Source organism: Podospora anserina, chromosome 7 (genome assembly GCF_000226545.1).
Source record: "Podospora anserina S mat+ genomic DNA chromosome 7, supercontig 1".
Lineage (NCBI taxonomy): Eukaryota > Fungi > Ascomycota > Sordariomycetes > Sordariales > Podosporaceae > Podospora > Podospora anserina.
Window position 1 is genome coordinate 3,270,169 of NW_001914854.1, and position 14,601 is coordinate 3,284,769.

Sequence of the window (14,601 nt, forward strand, 5' to 3'; positions counted from 1 at the left end):
TTCATACATATCCTTCCTTCTACCAGTGACCCGCCAGTATCCGCGGGAATGCGTCAGCTTTTTGGACCGGTAAAAAGCAAAAAGTGTTGGGCTTGCTAATGAATGGAATCCGGGGTTGCTTTCTTGCATCTGGGCAACTTGCATCCCGTCTTTTTGGCCCAATTAAACAAAGGACGGGCTTTGTGCGACAGAAAACGATGCTTTGCCCTATGGAACTCTTCTTGACATAATTCCCGCTTCATTATTAGCCCGAGGGATAATTATTAGGTGCTCGTCGCATAGTAATCTCGCCCGTTTGGCTTCACTTCCTCTCCCATCAAGTCATGGTAACTGACACAGACGTCATCACAAAACGCTTAGACCAGCCATGAGTCGGCCCTCGAGTAACAGCCCGTCCTATGGCAACCATTTAATTCGTAATTCCTCCTTGGTCCTCTTGGACCTCCGCTGCTCCGGCTGCTTAGGTCTCGTCTCGGAGAGGTGGTGGCAAACCGGTGAAGAAAACCCTCCATATAGGGGGGCTCAGAGGCGACAGCAGACAACCAAGACTCTCCCCCATTTGGGCAGCTTGCAAACTCGGGTCCTCTTCGGTGCCTTCAGGACCACACTGATACCCAACCATTTCTGTAACTGTTGATTATCGCCCACCGAACGGCACACTTCGGGGCATTTACGCACAAATCAAAATCTCGCCACTGGCACATGCTTGTCTGTCTGGTCCAGGAAATGAGCTGAGATAAGGTGCAAAAAAAAGTTTACGAATCGTACACCCGTCGCACGGCACTTTTGTGGTAGGACTACGACGGTTGAATCTGACTCACCCAAGCCGGTGACGAAGTGGCTCATCTTGCAGATATTACCTCGGATATGTATAGCCTTGAGGGATTCTGTTGGTCACAGCTCAGAAAGATGTTGAAGATCGAGTTGTCAAAAAACACTATTCACCAGTGGAGAGGAAGTGAATAGATGGTGCAAAAGATATGTTATCAAGTTTGACCCCGACCCGATTTGAACGGATAACCTTTCGATCTGGAGTCGAACGCGCTACCGTTGCGCCACGAGGCCTTCGTTGAAGTTGACGCCGGCATTTAGCCATCATCTCGCCCGCTCTGCCCATTCCCATCATCTAGTCCACTCTGCCGATTACCCCTTACGTGCTCCTCCTCGAGTCTTAACATCCCAATCCAGCGCTGTCTCCCTTTTCCCCTTTTACAACCCCAACACCGCATTCCTCAACGCCCATCTTGTAAGGCCCCTATCACCCATACCTCCCCCCCTCAACCCCCTCACCAACCACCTCCCCTCCTTGCTCTTATCTCTACCCCCCTTCCCTTTCCTTCCCTTCCCTTTCCTATCCTAACCCCATGAATCCCTTCTCCAAATCCATCAACACCAAAGCAAAGCAGGCCTCGTGGCGCAACGGTAGCGCGTTCGACTCCAGATCGAAAGGTTATCCGTTCAAATCGGGTCGGGGTCATACCTGCACGAGATTCCACACTTCAGTGGAGTTACATCATTTTTTTGGGTGTTTTTCCCCTCCTTTCGCAATTCTCAATAGGGGTCTACTAGGTACATAACGGGGCACCATATATACGTTACATATAAAAACCCTTTAACCTTAGCTGAAGATCTTCGAAGGCAAGGATATGTAGAGAGGGTAGCTGCATGATGACGACACTGTATGCGCTAGAACACAGAAAGAAAAATAAGGCGGTCAGGTGGTGCCCAAGCTATTAGAGAACGATTCCCTCTTTTTTATGGTTGAATTGCATGTGATTGACTGTACATGACCAGTGCTTGACTTGGCTGTGTTCGAACCTACCATATCCTTTCGTTGTCTGGTACGGGCGTTGAGGTGGTGCAAAGCCAGACGATGATAACGGTAAGCCCCCAGACAGCCACATAGCCTGACTGTTATGGAGGATGAGAGGAGAAAAATCAATTCCGGAGGAAATATGTATGTGGGAGAGATACAAGCCCAACACTTATTTTCATCTCAACTGCAAAAAGAGTTCTCTTATCGAAGCACAAAAATCATGTACAAAACAAAAGCTCTTCATACACCACCTGTCTTTTGCTGCCTGCCTGTATGGAAAACCCGCAAGGTGCAAGGTAGCTAGTAGTCTCAATCCTCTTCAGCCTCAAAACCCTCCACTTTCCTCCCCTCCTCCTCTTCCTCCTCCTCCTCACCTCCGGCACCAGCTGCCCCCTCATCCTCCAGACCCGTATCCTCTAGTACATCCCTTATCTCTACATCAACAGAAGGAACAGTAGCCTGAGGCAAGAGCTTCAGCTCCTCAACCTTGGTCTTGGTCATCTCATAGACATACTGTCCCAAGTGCTCGACCCCTTGCATAGCAGCCTCGCCCAGCACCGCCGTTGCGACCGCGGTGTTGTCTGCGCTGCCATCTCCTCCCTCTTGCTGTTCAACAACCAGCGGCCGCTCCGAAGGCCACAACTCCCCAGTCACCAGCGTCAACTGGTCCGGCCGTTTGAGAAGCAGCTCGAAAGCGTCCCTCAGTTCATAGCACGCCTCGAAAACCTCACGGCGACCGAGAATGTACAATCCCAACCGCGCGCGAGATAGAGCCACCGTCAGGCGGCGGATATCTCTCAGGTAACCAACTCGGGACGTGCGGGTCAACGAGAGGATGATATCTGTTGAATATAAATTAGTAAAAGGAGCAATAGCCAGTGACAAAAAGGGGTTACTCAAAACGCACAATCATTCTGCTCTCCCTGATACTTATCCACCGTCGTCACGATCCTCGGCAGACCAAAGATGGGATTCTTGGCGCACCGATGCGCCAACACATCCCTGATCAACGCTTTCTGACCGGCATACGTGGCCAGTATGCTAATCTTGGAGGCTGGGTAGCCTAGCAGACGCATGTACTGGTAGATGGCCACCGCATACTCGGCCTCGCCCAGATTCTGGATGAAATGCGGCGTGGGCTCTGTCTCGCCCTCGCCCTTGTAGTCAGGGACATTGATGAACTGATAATCATACTTGAAGCCGGCGTTGGCGGTGGTGAACTCCTTCTCTGTCCGGGTATGCGGAAGGTCACCGAGCTGGGGATACCGCCATTTGTACAAGCTCGAAATAGATGGGCGGGCGCGGCCTTGCTGGTCAAGATTGATCGTTGGGACGCCGAGACGCACCAAGCGGGAGAAGAGGGACTGCTCTAGGTTCGCGTAATGGCGGAAAGCGAGACCCTGGATGACAGGTGAGTTTTGATAATGGTCACCACACAGGACAACTCGTTGAAGCGCCTGTTGGCCATCTTTTGGCTTCTGCAGAGCAAGCGGGATGAAGTTCCCAATCTCGGTGATTTGAGCGGCCTCTTCCATGATGACATTGTCGTACTGGAAACCAAGCGCCGCGATCTCGCCCCGCTTCATGGCAGCGTGAGTCGAAGTCATGGCAACGATCCGTGCCTCGTTGGTAAGAAGATAGTTGGCTTTGTCTTTGTCCCTGCGCAGAATCTCAAAAGGCAGAACGTCTGCGAGTTCAGAGAAAATCTTGGAAATGTGCCGATAGCACCCATTGGCAATTTCTAGGACAGTCTCACGATCTGCCCCAGGCGGGAACAGCGGCTGAGGGGCATCTGCAAAATACCCATGGAATGGGAACACTGTGACGATATCTTCTGGGGTAGCATCCTCAACCTTGATAATCTCATTGAACTTGGCCCACGCAGGTTCAATGTAGACAGAGTTGAAATAACCAGCCGTTTCCGCAGAGCTTCCGTGTGCACCTGGTGCGCCAATGCTCGCGGCGAGACGGTTGACTTCATACAAGAAGCGTTGTCGGTTCTCCAGGAAAGATTCTACCCGTCCGTGCTTACTGAAACTGCCCTCGGTCTCAAGCTCTTCCTCGCCATGACCCAGACGAAGGAGATGACGTTCGTCAATATCCAAAGCCACGATCTTGGCAAACAGCTGGTTCAGAGCTTGATTGCTGTGAGCTATGAGAAGCGTCTTCTGTTCTGGAAAGTTGTGGTAGATGTTGTTGATGATCTGAGTGGCAACGTCTGTCTTGCCAGTACCAGGAGGGCCAACAATGACTGTCAGGCCTGGCTGTGTCCCCGAGATGATCGCCTCAATTTGGGTAGGCGTGAAGCGAACACTGTTGAGTTTTGGAGCATCAACAGGATAGGGACCATTATTTGGTGGTTTGTATGTCGAGACTTTGAGGGTCTCAATCTCCGCGATGAGGGCAGGCTCAGCATCCCGTCTTCGTTTCTTGGAAGGCTTTGATGGAGCCTCTTCCGCTGGCTTCTCAACTGTCTCGAGGACATATGGCGGGCCAAAGCTTCCAGAGACATCGTCGTCTGGTTCGACAATTTTGCCTGGCAAGCTTTCGACAAGATGCTGCCAGTCCAGGAAGGTGTCACGGAAGTTGACTTTTCTCAGCCGGTTTGCCAACTGTTTGTAGTTGGCACCGGCCGGATCACCATAGCCCAAGAATACCTCGTGCAACCAAGGAGCAAGAGGGACATCAGACAGTGTGAGATCCTGAATAGACTCAAGCACTGGCTTGAAGTTGTTTTCTCGGCCGCTTCTTCGGACAAGCAGGTTGATCCCCTCGTACACATCCTGCTTACCCTCAGTGTCGTCCTTGAAGGCCTTAGCGTCAAGGCGAAGCTGAAGTCTCCGGATGTCGCTGCGATTGTGACCATCAAAGTACGCCTGAGCGTCGCGGATTGCCCGCCCTCTGTCATCAAGCACCTGGATGACCTCAGCTGCGCGGACAGCCACCAACCCAAGCTTTTCTGCCTCCGTAACTGATGCCCCGCCGTTCGTGGCGAGCTTAGGTTTTGAAGCGTCCACCGCCAGAAGGAACAGCACATCATCAGGGCGCAGCGATTCCCACTCACGCCGGACATGTTGTGGAAGCTTTCTCAGGTCAATTGTAACCTCTGCTCGCACGGTTGATGGTTTATCATCGCCAACCAAAGGAGGCACAGCTTCCAGAATAGTAGGCTTGGTGATCTTCAAGGCCATCTTGGAGAAACCTGAGAACACTGTCTCGCCTGAGCGTTTCGCTTCCGGTTTTAGCCTGGAAAGAACACTTTCAATATCCTGACGGATCGCATAGAAGGCCTCGCACCGATACAAAATCATTGATCGCCACAAGAAATCGCCCACGGAAAGATATTGCAGATTCAGTTTTGGGAGCGCAAGGGGATGAGACCCATCGTAATGCTCAGTCCTCCCGAGGCCGACCTCAAAGAGGGACTCTTCGGTTGGTAAGAGGCTCAACTCACTTGCCACTTCCTGGAAAGTCTTTCTCCGCTCGAACTGCGACAGCAAGACTTCCAGGAGGAACCTTCTCCCTATGGGTACCCGGACAGAGTCTGGATACGCAGTGCGCAAACCTAGGAGCTTGCAAAGCGACTCAATCTCGGCATCGGCCAATACCGTAAGAAGGCCCTCGAGCTCGCTCCTCTTGTCGATGGCGCCGTAGTTGGACAGGGCCAACACCGTCAGCTTATCCTTGAAATGTTTGAGCGCAGTTCGCTGAAGCTTTGCAAGATCACCACAATGTCTGTCATATGCCTCCGTCTTGCTGAGCTGAGCACCCGTCTGCTCATCGATTGTGAAATATGTGTAGTGTGAAAATAACCTGCACAGATCTCGTAGCAAGCCGTTGGCCTCATCGTTATAGACTGGTGAGAGAACCAGAGCTGGCAAGACGTGAAGATCCTGCAAGAGTGTGTTGACATAGCGCCTGGTTGGAAGTTGACTTTGCAGATCGGTCAGGAACTCGACGAAACGCTCGCAATACAAAACTTGGTCTGGTTTGGCGTTGTCGGTATAAAGGAGGTTCAGGAAGTTGAGGACAGAGGTATACAACCAGGACCGCTCAAAACGTAAACGGGCTTTGGTAGCATCATCAGCCGCGTCATATCGCTTTGCAGATGCCCTCCAGGCCTTCCTCCATTGTGTGTTGGAATCAAGTATGGCATCCCGCTTGTCGTCTGTGGAAATATTATGCCATATGGAGATGGAAACTAGAGGCGCGCATTCTTTCCGTACAATGGTACAGTCGAGACTCGAAAAAGCATGAATGATGAAAAGAAGCACATGGGTCTTGATGGCCCATGAAAGAGAGCTGTCCACGGTCAGGGATAGCGCACGTCGAAAGAGGTCGGAGAAGTCAGCGGGGCGATCACTAAATATGTCTGATGCAAATTGATGTCAGTACTTCAAGGTTGTGTCAAGTTTTGGGAAAGGGAGAACTCACCCCAAGTGTCTAGCCTTTCCCTCCGCTTCACGTTCACTATCAAGATAATGAGAAGAACATGAAAGTTGGACGAGTCCTCGCCATACCCAGGCCACAAGTAGCTGTACCCATCATTGTCAGATCAACCGAGTTGCGATTCAAGATCAAGATCCCAACATACCTCTCCAATGCCTGCAAGCCCTCAAGGACCAAAAGTGATTTGAGGGGGAAGTTCTCCTTCTCCAGAGTGTCCCAGATCTCTCCCTTCAAGACATCATTGTTGACCTTGACCTCCGCTGGTTTCCTTGGCAGCCAGTGCTGCCGTGCAAGTGTCGCAAACTCGCTCTGGCCCTCCAGGTCCTCGACTGTTGGGCGACCCGACGCAGCGTTCGATCCGGAATTGGCGCTGCTCTTGACTCTTTTGGCGGGAGGCATTGTAGCTGCTGAGGGAGTCGTGGGCAGCAGGGCGAGGTGCAGGATCAAGAAGTTGTCGATGCGTCGCGCGGCCGCATGAATCTGGAAATTTATTTATCATAGCGACTGGGACGCGGCAAACCAGCTCCAAGCTCCCGTCCTCCAAGACAGGCATCCAGCCAGCCTTGTCCACTGTGCGTCAACCACTGTAGCCCACTGTCACCTGTTGGCGTCCAGCAGTGCCCCGCTGTTTTTGCCGCTAACCACTGGGGATCAGACCCACCTCCAAATTCCCATCCTGGACTTGCCTGCTGCATCAACATCCATCAGCCTTGCCTGTTCGCGATAATCTTCCATCCTGCACCTTCAATTGAACCCCAGCCTCTTTGCCATTCGAGACAACAGCACAACTCCCAGCTTCTCAATTGTCAGGAACATACATGGATGCTTGATCTTCAGATAACGCCACCGCCTCAATTCAACTACCCCTCACGATGCCGGCGACAATCGTTGACAGCCATAGCATACCGGCTGTCGCCAAAGCTGGCGAATTTCTTCGCCAGCTTTTAGAACATGCCGAAACCGTCAAGCGAACTTCGTCAATAGAACCACCACTTATCGAATCCCACTTTGATGATCTTCGCGGTCGAATGAACAGCGTATACGATGAGGAGCCTATGGACGATTCGAGCGAGGCGAAGACGGCGCGTTTCGCCATCATCGAGACCGCTGTGCGCGATACATTCAAATATTTGGTGGTGAGTCGGACGATACACACTTGAGTTCTCGAATGTATGCTCACACCATGTAGTCAAGAGCATCGATCGATTCACCCGAGTTCGTCAAAGTTTGGAACCTCTTCGACATCCTCTCTATCCTCTCCGACAGTGAGCTTTGCGACCCTGCCCTTCTGCTGTGGCTTGTGGAGGAATTACTCGATAGCCAGACAGTGGCCGGTTGCCGTAAGGTCTTTGACTTCCTCGAGTCGCGCCGCGAAAGGATCACAGCGAAGCACTTTAAGCAAAAACAGCTCGTCATTCTTCGAACCTGCAATGAGCTCTTACGGCGTCTGTCCAGGGCTCTGGACCCAGCATTCTCTGGTCGAGTCTTGATCTTCATGTTCCAAAGTTTTCCCCTGGGGGATAAAAGCTCGGTCAACTTGCGGGGAGAGTTCCATATTGAGAACGTCACCACTTTCGACCAGATCCCGGCAAAGACCGACGGGGATGAGGACAAGATGGATGTGGACACGGATGTCGGCACAACTGGTGACGGTTCACGGAGAGGCAGGTCCAACGATGTCGACACAAAAAAGAAGGCGCTGGACCCAGATGCTCTGTATCCAATTTTCTGGGGGTTGCAGGAGTTTTTCAACCAGCCAAAGCTCCTTTTCGAGGCCAGTCATTTTGCCTCGTTCAAGTCCGGGCTCGAGGCCACCATGGCTACCTTTTTGAGCATGAAATTTGAACAGCCACCCCGCGTCAAGGAAAGGCCAGACAGGCCAGTCGAGGAGCCGAAACACGCCCTCAAGCGAAAGCGAGAAGAGAGCAACGATGCTCTCTCTAGCGGCTTCAACCCCAAATACCTTACCAGCAGGGATTTGTTCAAGCTTGAGATCAGTGATCTGACATTCCGGCGGAATATTTTGATCCAGGCACTCATCATCATGGAGTTTCTGCTTGCTCTTTCACCAAAAGCAAAAGAGAAGCTGGCCACCGTAAAGGTGCCAAACAAGTCTGTCACTTACTCGGAAAAGACACTGAGTGAAGAAGACATCAAATGGGTTGTGGAGACGAAGGAGTCCATCAAATCATACCTCAAACTCGGCCCAGAAGGACCACACTTTTGTCGACTTGTCGAAACGGTACTTTCAAGAGATAAGAACTGGGTGCGGTGGAAAGTCGAGAATTGTCCTCCGATCGAGCTGCCGCAACTGTCGCCAGACGTCTTTGTCGAAGCCAGAACCAACGCCGGAAAACTCGCGACTACCAAGCGGCTACGACCTACCCCTATGGGCTCTCTCAATCTAGACTTCCTCGAGGATGATGACGAGGAAAGAGCTCTGAAGAAGCTCAAGGACTGCCACCGCTACAAAGTTCCTAGTCTCGACAGCTACAAAAAAGGAATAGCCGATGATGACTTCGAAATCGGAATGCCAACAAACAACGATTCCAAGACGGCAGCTATTGAAGGCAAGGCCAGTAAGGCTTGGCGGGCGCTGAGAATTGCGAGCAAGAGCAAGCTGGTTCTCTTTGACAAGATCGAAGATGACGACAAGATTGATGTCATCTTTGAAGAGCTACCTGCTGAGAAAGACGAGGATGATCAAGAAATCACGAATGGCGAAACCGCCTTCCCCGAGGATAGGAGGCCAATTGTGGTTGTGGACGCTGGTAAACATTCTCGGGCTGCTACAGGTCTTGCAAAGCAGCTCTATGCGCATCATCCGAAAACGTTTACCAAGGTGGCCGTCCATGTAACACGCAAACCGGCAGAGGGCGAAGTAAACGGGAAGGACTTTCATTTTGTTGATACCCAGGCTTTCAACATGATGCGGGACGGAGATCAGTTTCTCGAGTTCAGCGAGGAGGGTGATGACACTCACGGCACAAGTAGGAAGGTGGTGGATGCCATCGTCGACAACGATAGGGTTGCCGTGATGGAGATGACTTTTGAGGTAAGCTTCCAGCATGTCCTGAACACATGTTGCTGGCATGTGTACTAACATTTCATTACAGGCTGCGCAGCAGGTCAAGGACAATGGCTATGATGCCAGATTCATCTTCATCCAAGCTCCTGCTCCCGAGGTATGGGAGGGCCAACTCAAGGAGAACGGCCTGTCTGAAGAACAAGTGCAGCAAGCAATCAAGGCGGCTACAGAGGCGGCAGAACACGCCAAGTCGTCGCCAGGGTTTTACGAAGCGGTGGTGGATGCAGAGTATCAGGCCTTGGAGACGACGATTTTTGGCGCGGAGATTGGGGCAGATAGTATGGAGGCTGGGGCCCCGGTCGTGACAGACGAAGGCGATGGGAAGAAGGAGGAGGGTGATGGCGATGTTGCCATGGATGATGCGGTGCCCTCGTCGTAATTTTATCGCATCTAGCCGGTGTGGCTGCCTTGTCTTGTTACTAGCTGTCAAATGAATGATACCCCATAGCAACTATTACTTGTTTACTTCTGGACTCTCGGGTACCGGTGCCGCGGTGTTCAACCATCATCGCCCTTACCATCTGGACGGTGCATAGATACAGGCCTTGAGGGATGATAAACAGACCTATCGACCATCTTGAGACCCGGCCGACAATTCTGAGTCCAATGATTCTTGTTCAACCACTCTCGCTATTTTGAAGGCCGATTGACTGTCTTTTGGGTCTCGTCGACGACATGCAGGGTTGTGGTGCTCCTGCTGGTTGCTGTTTGGGGTCGGTGATGCTGATATGGTTGGAAGGCTCCACCATCGGGGACCGCGATCGCTAGGTGGTCATCATTTGATCCAGACTTCAACGCCAACGATCTTCTCTTACCTTTGCTGATCAATTCTAATCGTCACTCGCTCACTAACCCTGGGCGGCATCTCTTTCTTTTCTCAAACGTTGCACCCCGAGCCTTCCATTCATTCTTCAACCCAGTCTCCATCGCTATCGAGAGCACACAGCCGCACGATGGAACATCTTGTGCAAATCCTATAGCCAAGTTGCATACTCCACGACAGGACAACCATCAATTCTGGATTCCAAAATCCAACAAAATTCCAAAGCAATCAGGACCTTCTCAGAATTTGATCTGTCAATCTTCTTCGACATAAGCGGCTCAATTGGACAAGTTATCTTGTCACCCACGTGACACCACCGACCGCTCGTGGAACTTGTGTGAACGGCTTTCTGGTACGTGAGCAGTGATGATGATTATCATGTCAACGTTCACTCGCTAATCATCCGGGTAGGTAAATGGCCGATCACGACCCCGTCTGGAAGCCCAAGGAGCTTCTCGCATGCCCTTCATGTTCAAACCTCCTACGCGAGCCGACAATCTTCCCATGCGGAACCTCATTATGCAAGACTTGCCTACCGGAACCGCTTGAGCGGCCACGAAACATCACCTTTCCCGTGCTGGAGAACCGTCAAAAGGTCTACCGCTGCCTGTGCGGGAAAGACCACGCGGTGATGGACTGCGGGACTGACATCCTCGCCTCGAGCATCATGAGCACCGTTCACGGGGAACTCGAGCGCCAACCCGCCGCCGCCCCAGAAGAGGAAGAGTCCATCCTCGCCCGGCTGAGCAAAGTCCTCAGACCGGAGTTCGACTGCCCGATATGCTTTGAGCTGTTTGATGAGCCTGTCACGACACCGTGCGGGCATACGTATTGTCGTCCGTGTCTGAAGTCGATAACTACTCTTGGGGAGGATCTTTACTGTCCTGTTTGTCGTCAGGGTCTCACTTTGGATGGGACGCCGTTTTTGTCGGAATACCCGGAGAATCGCATTATTATGAAATTGATACCCGTCCTCTGGCCGGACGAGCTTGAAGCCCGGAAGGATATACCCCCTGCACCACCGCCTCGTCAGGACGAGATACCCATTTTTGCGCTGGCGACGGCGATGCCGACGATGAAGATGCCGTTCCGGATTTTTGAGCCGCGGTATAGGCTTATGATGAAGAGGGTGCTGAGGGGGAATAAGGAGTTTGGCATGACGATGGTTGATCCCCTGACGAGGAAGGAGAGCGATGTGGGGACTGTTTTGAGGGTGGAGACTCACCGGTTGCTTGACAATGGGGATTATCTGGTCAAGGTGGTGGGGGTGAGGCGGTTCAGGGTTTTGGAGAGGAGGGTGAGGGACGAGTATTGGATGGCGAATGTTGAGCCGTTTGGGGATGTGAGCTTTGAGGAGGAGGAGGCGATGGAGGCGATGGAGACTGGAAGACAGCAAGGGGAGGAGGATAAAGCTGATGGCGCTCCTTTTGAGGTGGAGGGACGTACCGCCATCGGCACTGAGGACACCGCTCCCACCCCCACGACAACCACCACGGACATGACTGTGGAATCACTTCATACCGCCTCCACCAGGGACCTCATGGCCTTTGCGTTTGGCAGGGCGATGAAACACCGAATTGACGACCCTCTCATGCCTAGCGACCCATCAAAATTCACGTGGTGGTTTGCTCACAAGCTTCGGGATCCACCAAAGAGACAGGACTTTTTGGTCGAAAGGAGCGTGAGAAGACGGTTGAAGATGTGTTGTGAGAAGTTCATCGAGCTTGAAAAGACGGCGATGACTTCTTGGTGAGTTTATTTTTTTTCCTTCCTCAGTATTTCTATCATCTTTTCAGGCCATCTTGACTGCCTATCCACCCCCAGAAGCCTATTGAATCTCTCTTGGCGCCCTTATATGTCTTTGACGTATTTCTTCACGTTTGTTGCTCCCCCCAACGAGGCAGGCAGGCTGCTACACAGACGAAACCCTTGGGAATGGATACGAAGCTTACGTTTTTTTTGTCCGTCTAGGGTATATTGGCTACACCGCGCTCTCAGGAGCTTTCCACTACCCATTTCAACTGCCTTGCTGATAATATTGTTGTGTCTGTATGTGTTCCTTCCAGTTTGGATTAGCCCGAGATCATAGATCTCTGTTAGGGAACGCACTGCTAACTAGGATTTGTGTTTGTAGTTGGGTGTCGTAAGGAGAAGGGATAGTATTGGATGCACGCTTTGGACTGTTTTGTAATATATTAGATGCGTTGTACAAATTATTTTTTTTGGCTGTATGGCCACTAAAAGCAAGGTGGTGAGAAATGGCTGTGGATAGATATAATCTAGGCTAGATATTTGGTTGAGCCTGTTCGGCGTGCTATCACCCTTCTTTTTCGGCTTGTTTGAATACCAACAGTTCAGCTCACATTTTCACCAGACTAGAACGACATCTCACAAACAGAATCGAGATTAAAATAGTGTTAAATATTCCTCCAAAATTCTCTCTTACATATCAAACCATGTCTCAGATAGACTTTTCTCTCCATAACCAACCAGCCATTCCCATCACCTAACACCCCCCCATCTCCCCCTCGCAGCCCCCTCCCCACTGAGCGCCAACCTCCTCCCAATATTCCCAAAGCAAACACAGCTACAAAACAACACACTCAACATCCACACCCCCGTCTCAACCACCTCCCTCTCCCCTACCAACTTGATCCCCCCCGACCCAGCCACATATCCAGCATTTGCACTCCCATTCCTCCTCATGCGCCCCGACCCCAACCCCCCCCCATCCCCATGCTGATAAAAGGACGGCGCGGGCATCAACCCCGGAAACACATCCTTCAACCCCAACCCAATCATGCCCACCGTCCCCACCAACCCAACAGACGCGCTCAGCAAAAACCCCGGCTTCGACCGGTCGATAAGATACCAAATAAACGGGTTGATCAACGCCAGCGTCAGAGACACCTGCATCGTCGACGTCCAAGACAGCTTCCTAATGGCAAAGACGATCCCCACAAACAGGCCGATCGATCGGATAACGAGCACATAGTCCGCCTCTTGCTGTCGCCCTTCCCGTTCGTTCTGCTGCCGCTGTTGTTGTGGGGATGACGGGAGGGGTTTGCCGGTCAGAGGCCCGTTCTTCTTCGCGGCGGGGATGAAAAACTGGTCAAACCAGGGGAGGAGGCATCCCAACAAAACGCCCGAGGCGCCCCAGAAGAGGAGGTATCGCCAGTCGAGGGGTTCGTCCGAGGTGGTGGGGGGTTGTTGGGGATCAAAGTTTTGCGCTCTGGGGAGGCGGGTGACGAGGACGCCGTAGCCTAGGCCGAGGGCGAAGAGTAAAGAGGCGCGGAGGGCCATGGAGAAGATGATGTATGCTTGGGAAGGGGGTTCGAGGTCGGCGGTGGGGGCTAAAGAGGGGAAGTACGAGGTTCGAATCGAGTTTTGGATGTGCTCTCTGTTGATGTGGCTGCTGCTGTCTCTTCGCTTCTTGATCAGCGTGAGGGTTCGCTCATCGATGTCCCCTGGGTCTGGGGACTGTAGAGTGCCAGGGGTTTGTCCGCCTGTGTTGTTGTCCCATGAGGGGGTATCGACGGCGTCTCCTTTTATGCCTGGTGTCAGAGACGGGGAGTAGATCCCTAGGAGTGTAGAACCGGTGAGGTTCATGAACGAGGTGGCGCGGCTGATGGTGCTAGGGTTTCTCGACGCCTGGCTGGGGTTGTTGTGAATGTCGAGGAAGGCAAGGTCGGAGGCCGTGATGCCTGGTGTTCGAGTTGCACTTGGGGGTGCCGAATCTTCTTCGGGAGGTGTGGGAGATGTGAAGGCCAGCCGGAAAGGTCTCCGGGGAATGGGACGGAGGATCTCCGGACCCTGACGCTCGGGTGATTCTTCCATGGTGGTTGGTGTGTCCTCTCTTCAAGCAGCTAGTGCGAGGTTGTTCTCTTGCAGTGGAAGCTTCCAAGCTCGTCCCAATCCAATTGGTTGAGATTCGCGTCCAGCTCGTGTAACCACAGCCCAATAGCCCAAGATTTCTTTTTCAATATGTTGCCAACCACTCTGCTTCTATTTCGTTCGGCGTTTGGATGACCCGTGGTCGTCAGGGTTGGGAGCTCGACAAAGCAAGGGAGGAATGAATAGTCTTCAATAAATGGGGGAAATGATCCAGATCCAGGCGTCCTGCCAACGTTGCAGGAAGCACCAAGACGCAGTAACAATTGATCATGCGCCAATGGGCAAAAGTGACAGCAGAAGTGTCTGTTTCATTTGGGTTGACAAGAGTTGGGACGATACCAGGCGTCCCGTAGATGTACGGAGCTAGAAAAGATGGGAGGAAGCAAGATGTGGTCAGGCCAGAGAGGTGCCAGATCAGGCAAGTGTTTAAGGGCAGGCGCGTGCGGAAACGCCAAACCGGAGCGAGTGCAGGGATTTCCATTCCAAGCCCGCTTGCACGCATCCCTCCCACAAAATGACCAGGGTGCCGAC

The 14,601-nt window shown here is 52.2% G+C and overlaps 4 protein-coding genes across 4 annotated transcripts, besides 2 other annotated features; 2 read left to right on the top strand and 2 right to left on the bottom strand.

Annotated features, from left to right (window-relative positions):
• Nucleotides 1-993: 993 nt before the first annotated feature.
• Nucleotides 994-1,065, bottom strand: a tRNA (tRNA-Trp).
• Nucleotides 1,066-1,405: 340 nt separating this feature from the next.
• Nucleotides 1,406-1,477, top strand: a tRNA (tRNA-Trp).
• Nucleotides 1,478-2,125: 648 nt separating this feature from the next.
• Nucleotides 2,126-6,664, bottom strand: PODANS_7_11180 (uncharacterized protein; the record flags this gene model as incomplete). Its single annotated transcript, XM_001908454.1, has 4 exons — nucleotides 2,126-2,658; nucleotides 2,724-6,188; nucleotides 6,251-6,351; nucleotides 6,411-6,664. The coding sequence occupies 4 exons, from the start codon at nucleotides 6,662-6,664 to the stop codon at nucleotides 2,126-2,128; spliced, it is 4,353 nt and encodes a 1,450-aa protein (XP_001908489.1).
• Nucleotides 6,665-7,137: 473 nt separating this feature from the next.
• Nucleotides 7,138-9,732, top strand: PODANS_7_11190 (uncharacterized protein; the record flags this gene model as incomplete). Its single annotated transcript, XM_001908455.1, has 3 exons — nucleotides 7,138-7,401; nucleotides 7,455-9,320; nucleotides 9,382-9,732. 3 exons carry the CDS (start codon nucleotides 7,138-7,140, stop codon nucleotides 9,730-9,732), a joined length of 2,481 nt encoding a protein of 826 aa, XP_001908490.1.
• A 1,075-nt stretch (nucleotides 9,733-10,807) lies between these two features.
• PODANS_7_11200 (uncharacterized protein) lies at nucleotides 10,808-11,929 on the top strand (the record flags this gene model as incomplete). Its single annotated transcript, XM_001908456.1, has 1 exon — nucleotides 10,808-11,929. One exon carries the CDS (start codon nucleotides 10,808-10,810, stop codon nucleotides 11,927-11,929), a length of 1,122 nt encoding a protein of 373 aa, XP_001908491.1.
• Nucleotides 11,930-12,678: 749 nt separating this feature from the next.
• On the bottom strand, nucleotides 12,679-14,013 carry PODANS_7_11210 (uncharacterized protein; the record flags this gene model as incomplete). The annotated part of the gene is made up of 1 exon (XM_001908457.1): nucleotides 12,679-14,013. The coding sequence occupies one exon, from the start codon at nucleotides 14,011-14,013 to the stop codon at nucleotides 12,679-12,681; it is 1,335 nt and encodes a 444-aa protein (XP_001908492.1).
• Between the last annotated feature and the right edge of the window lie 588 nt (nucleotides 14,014-14,601).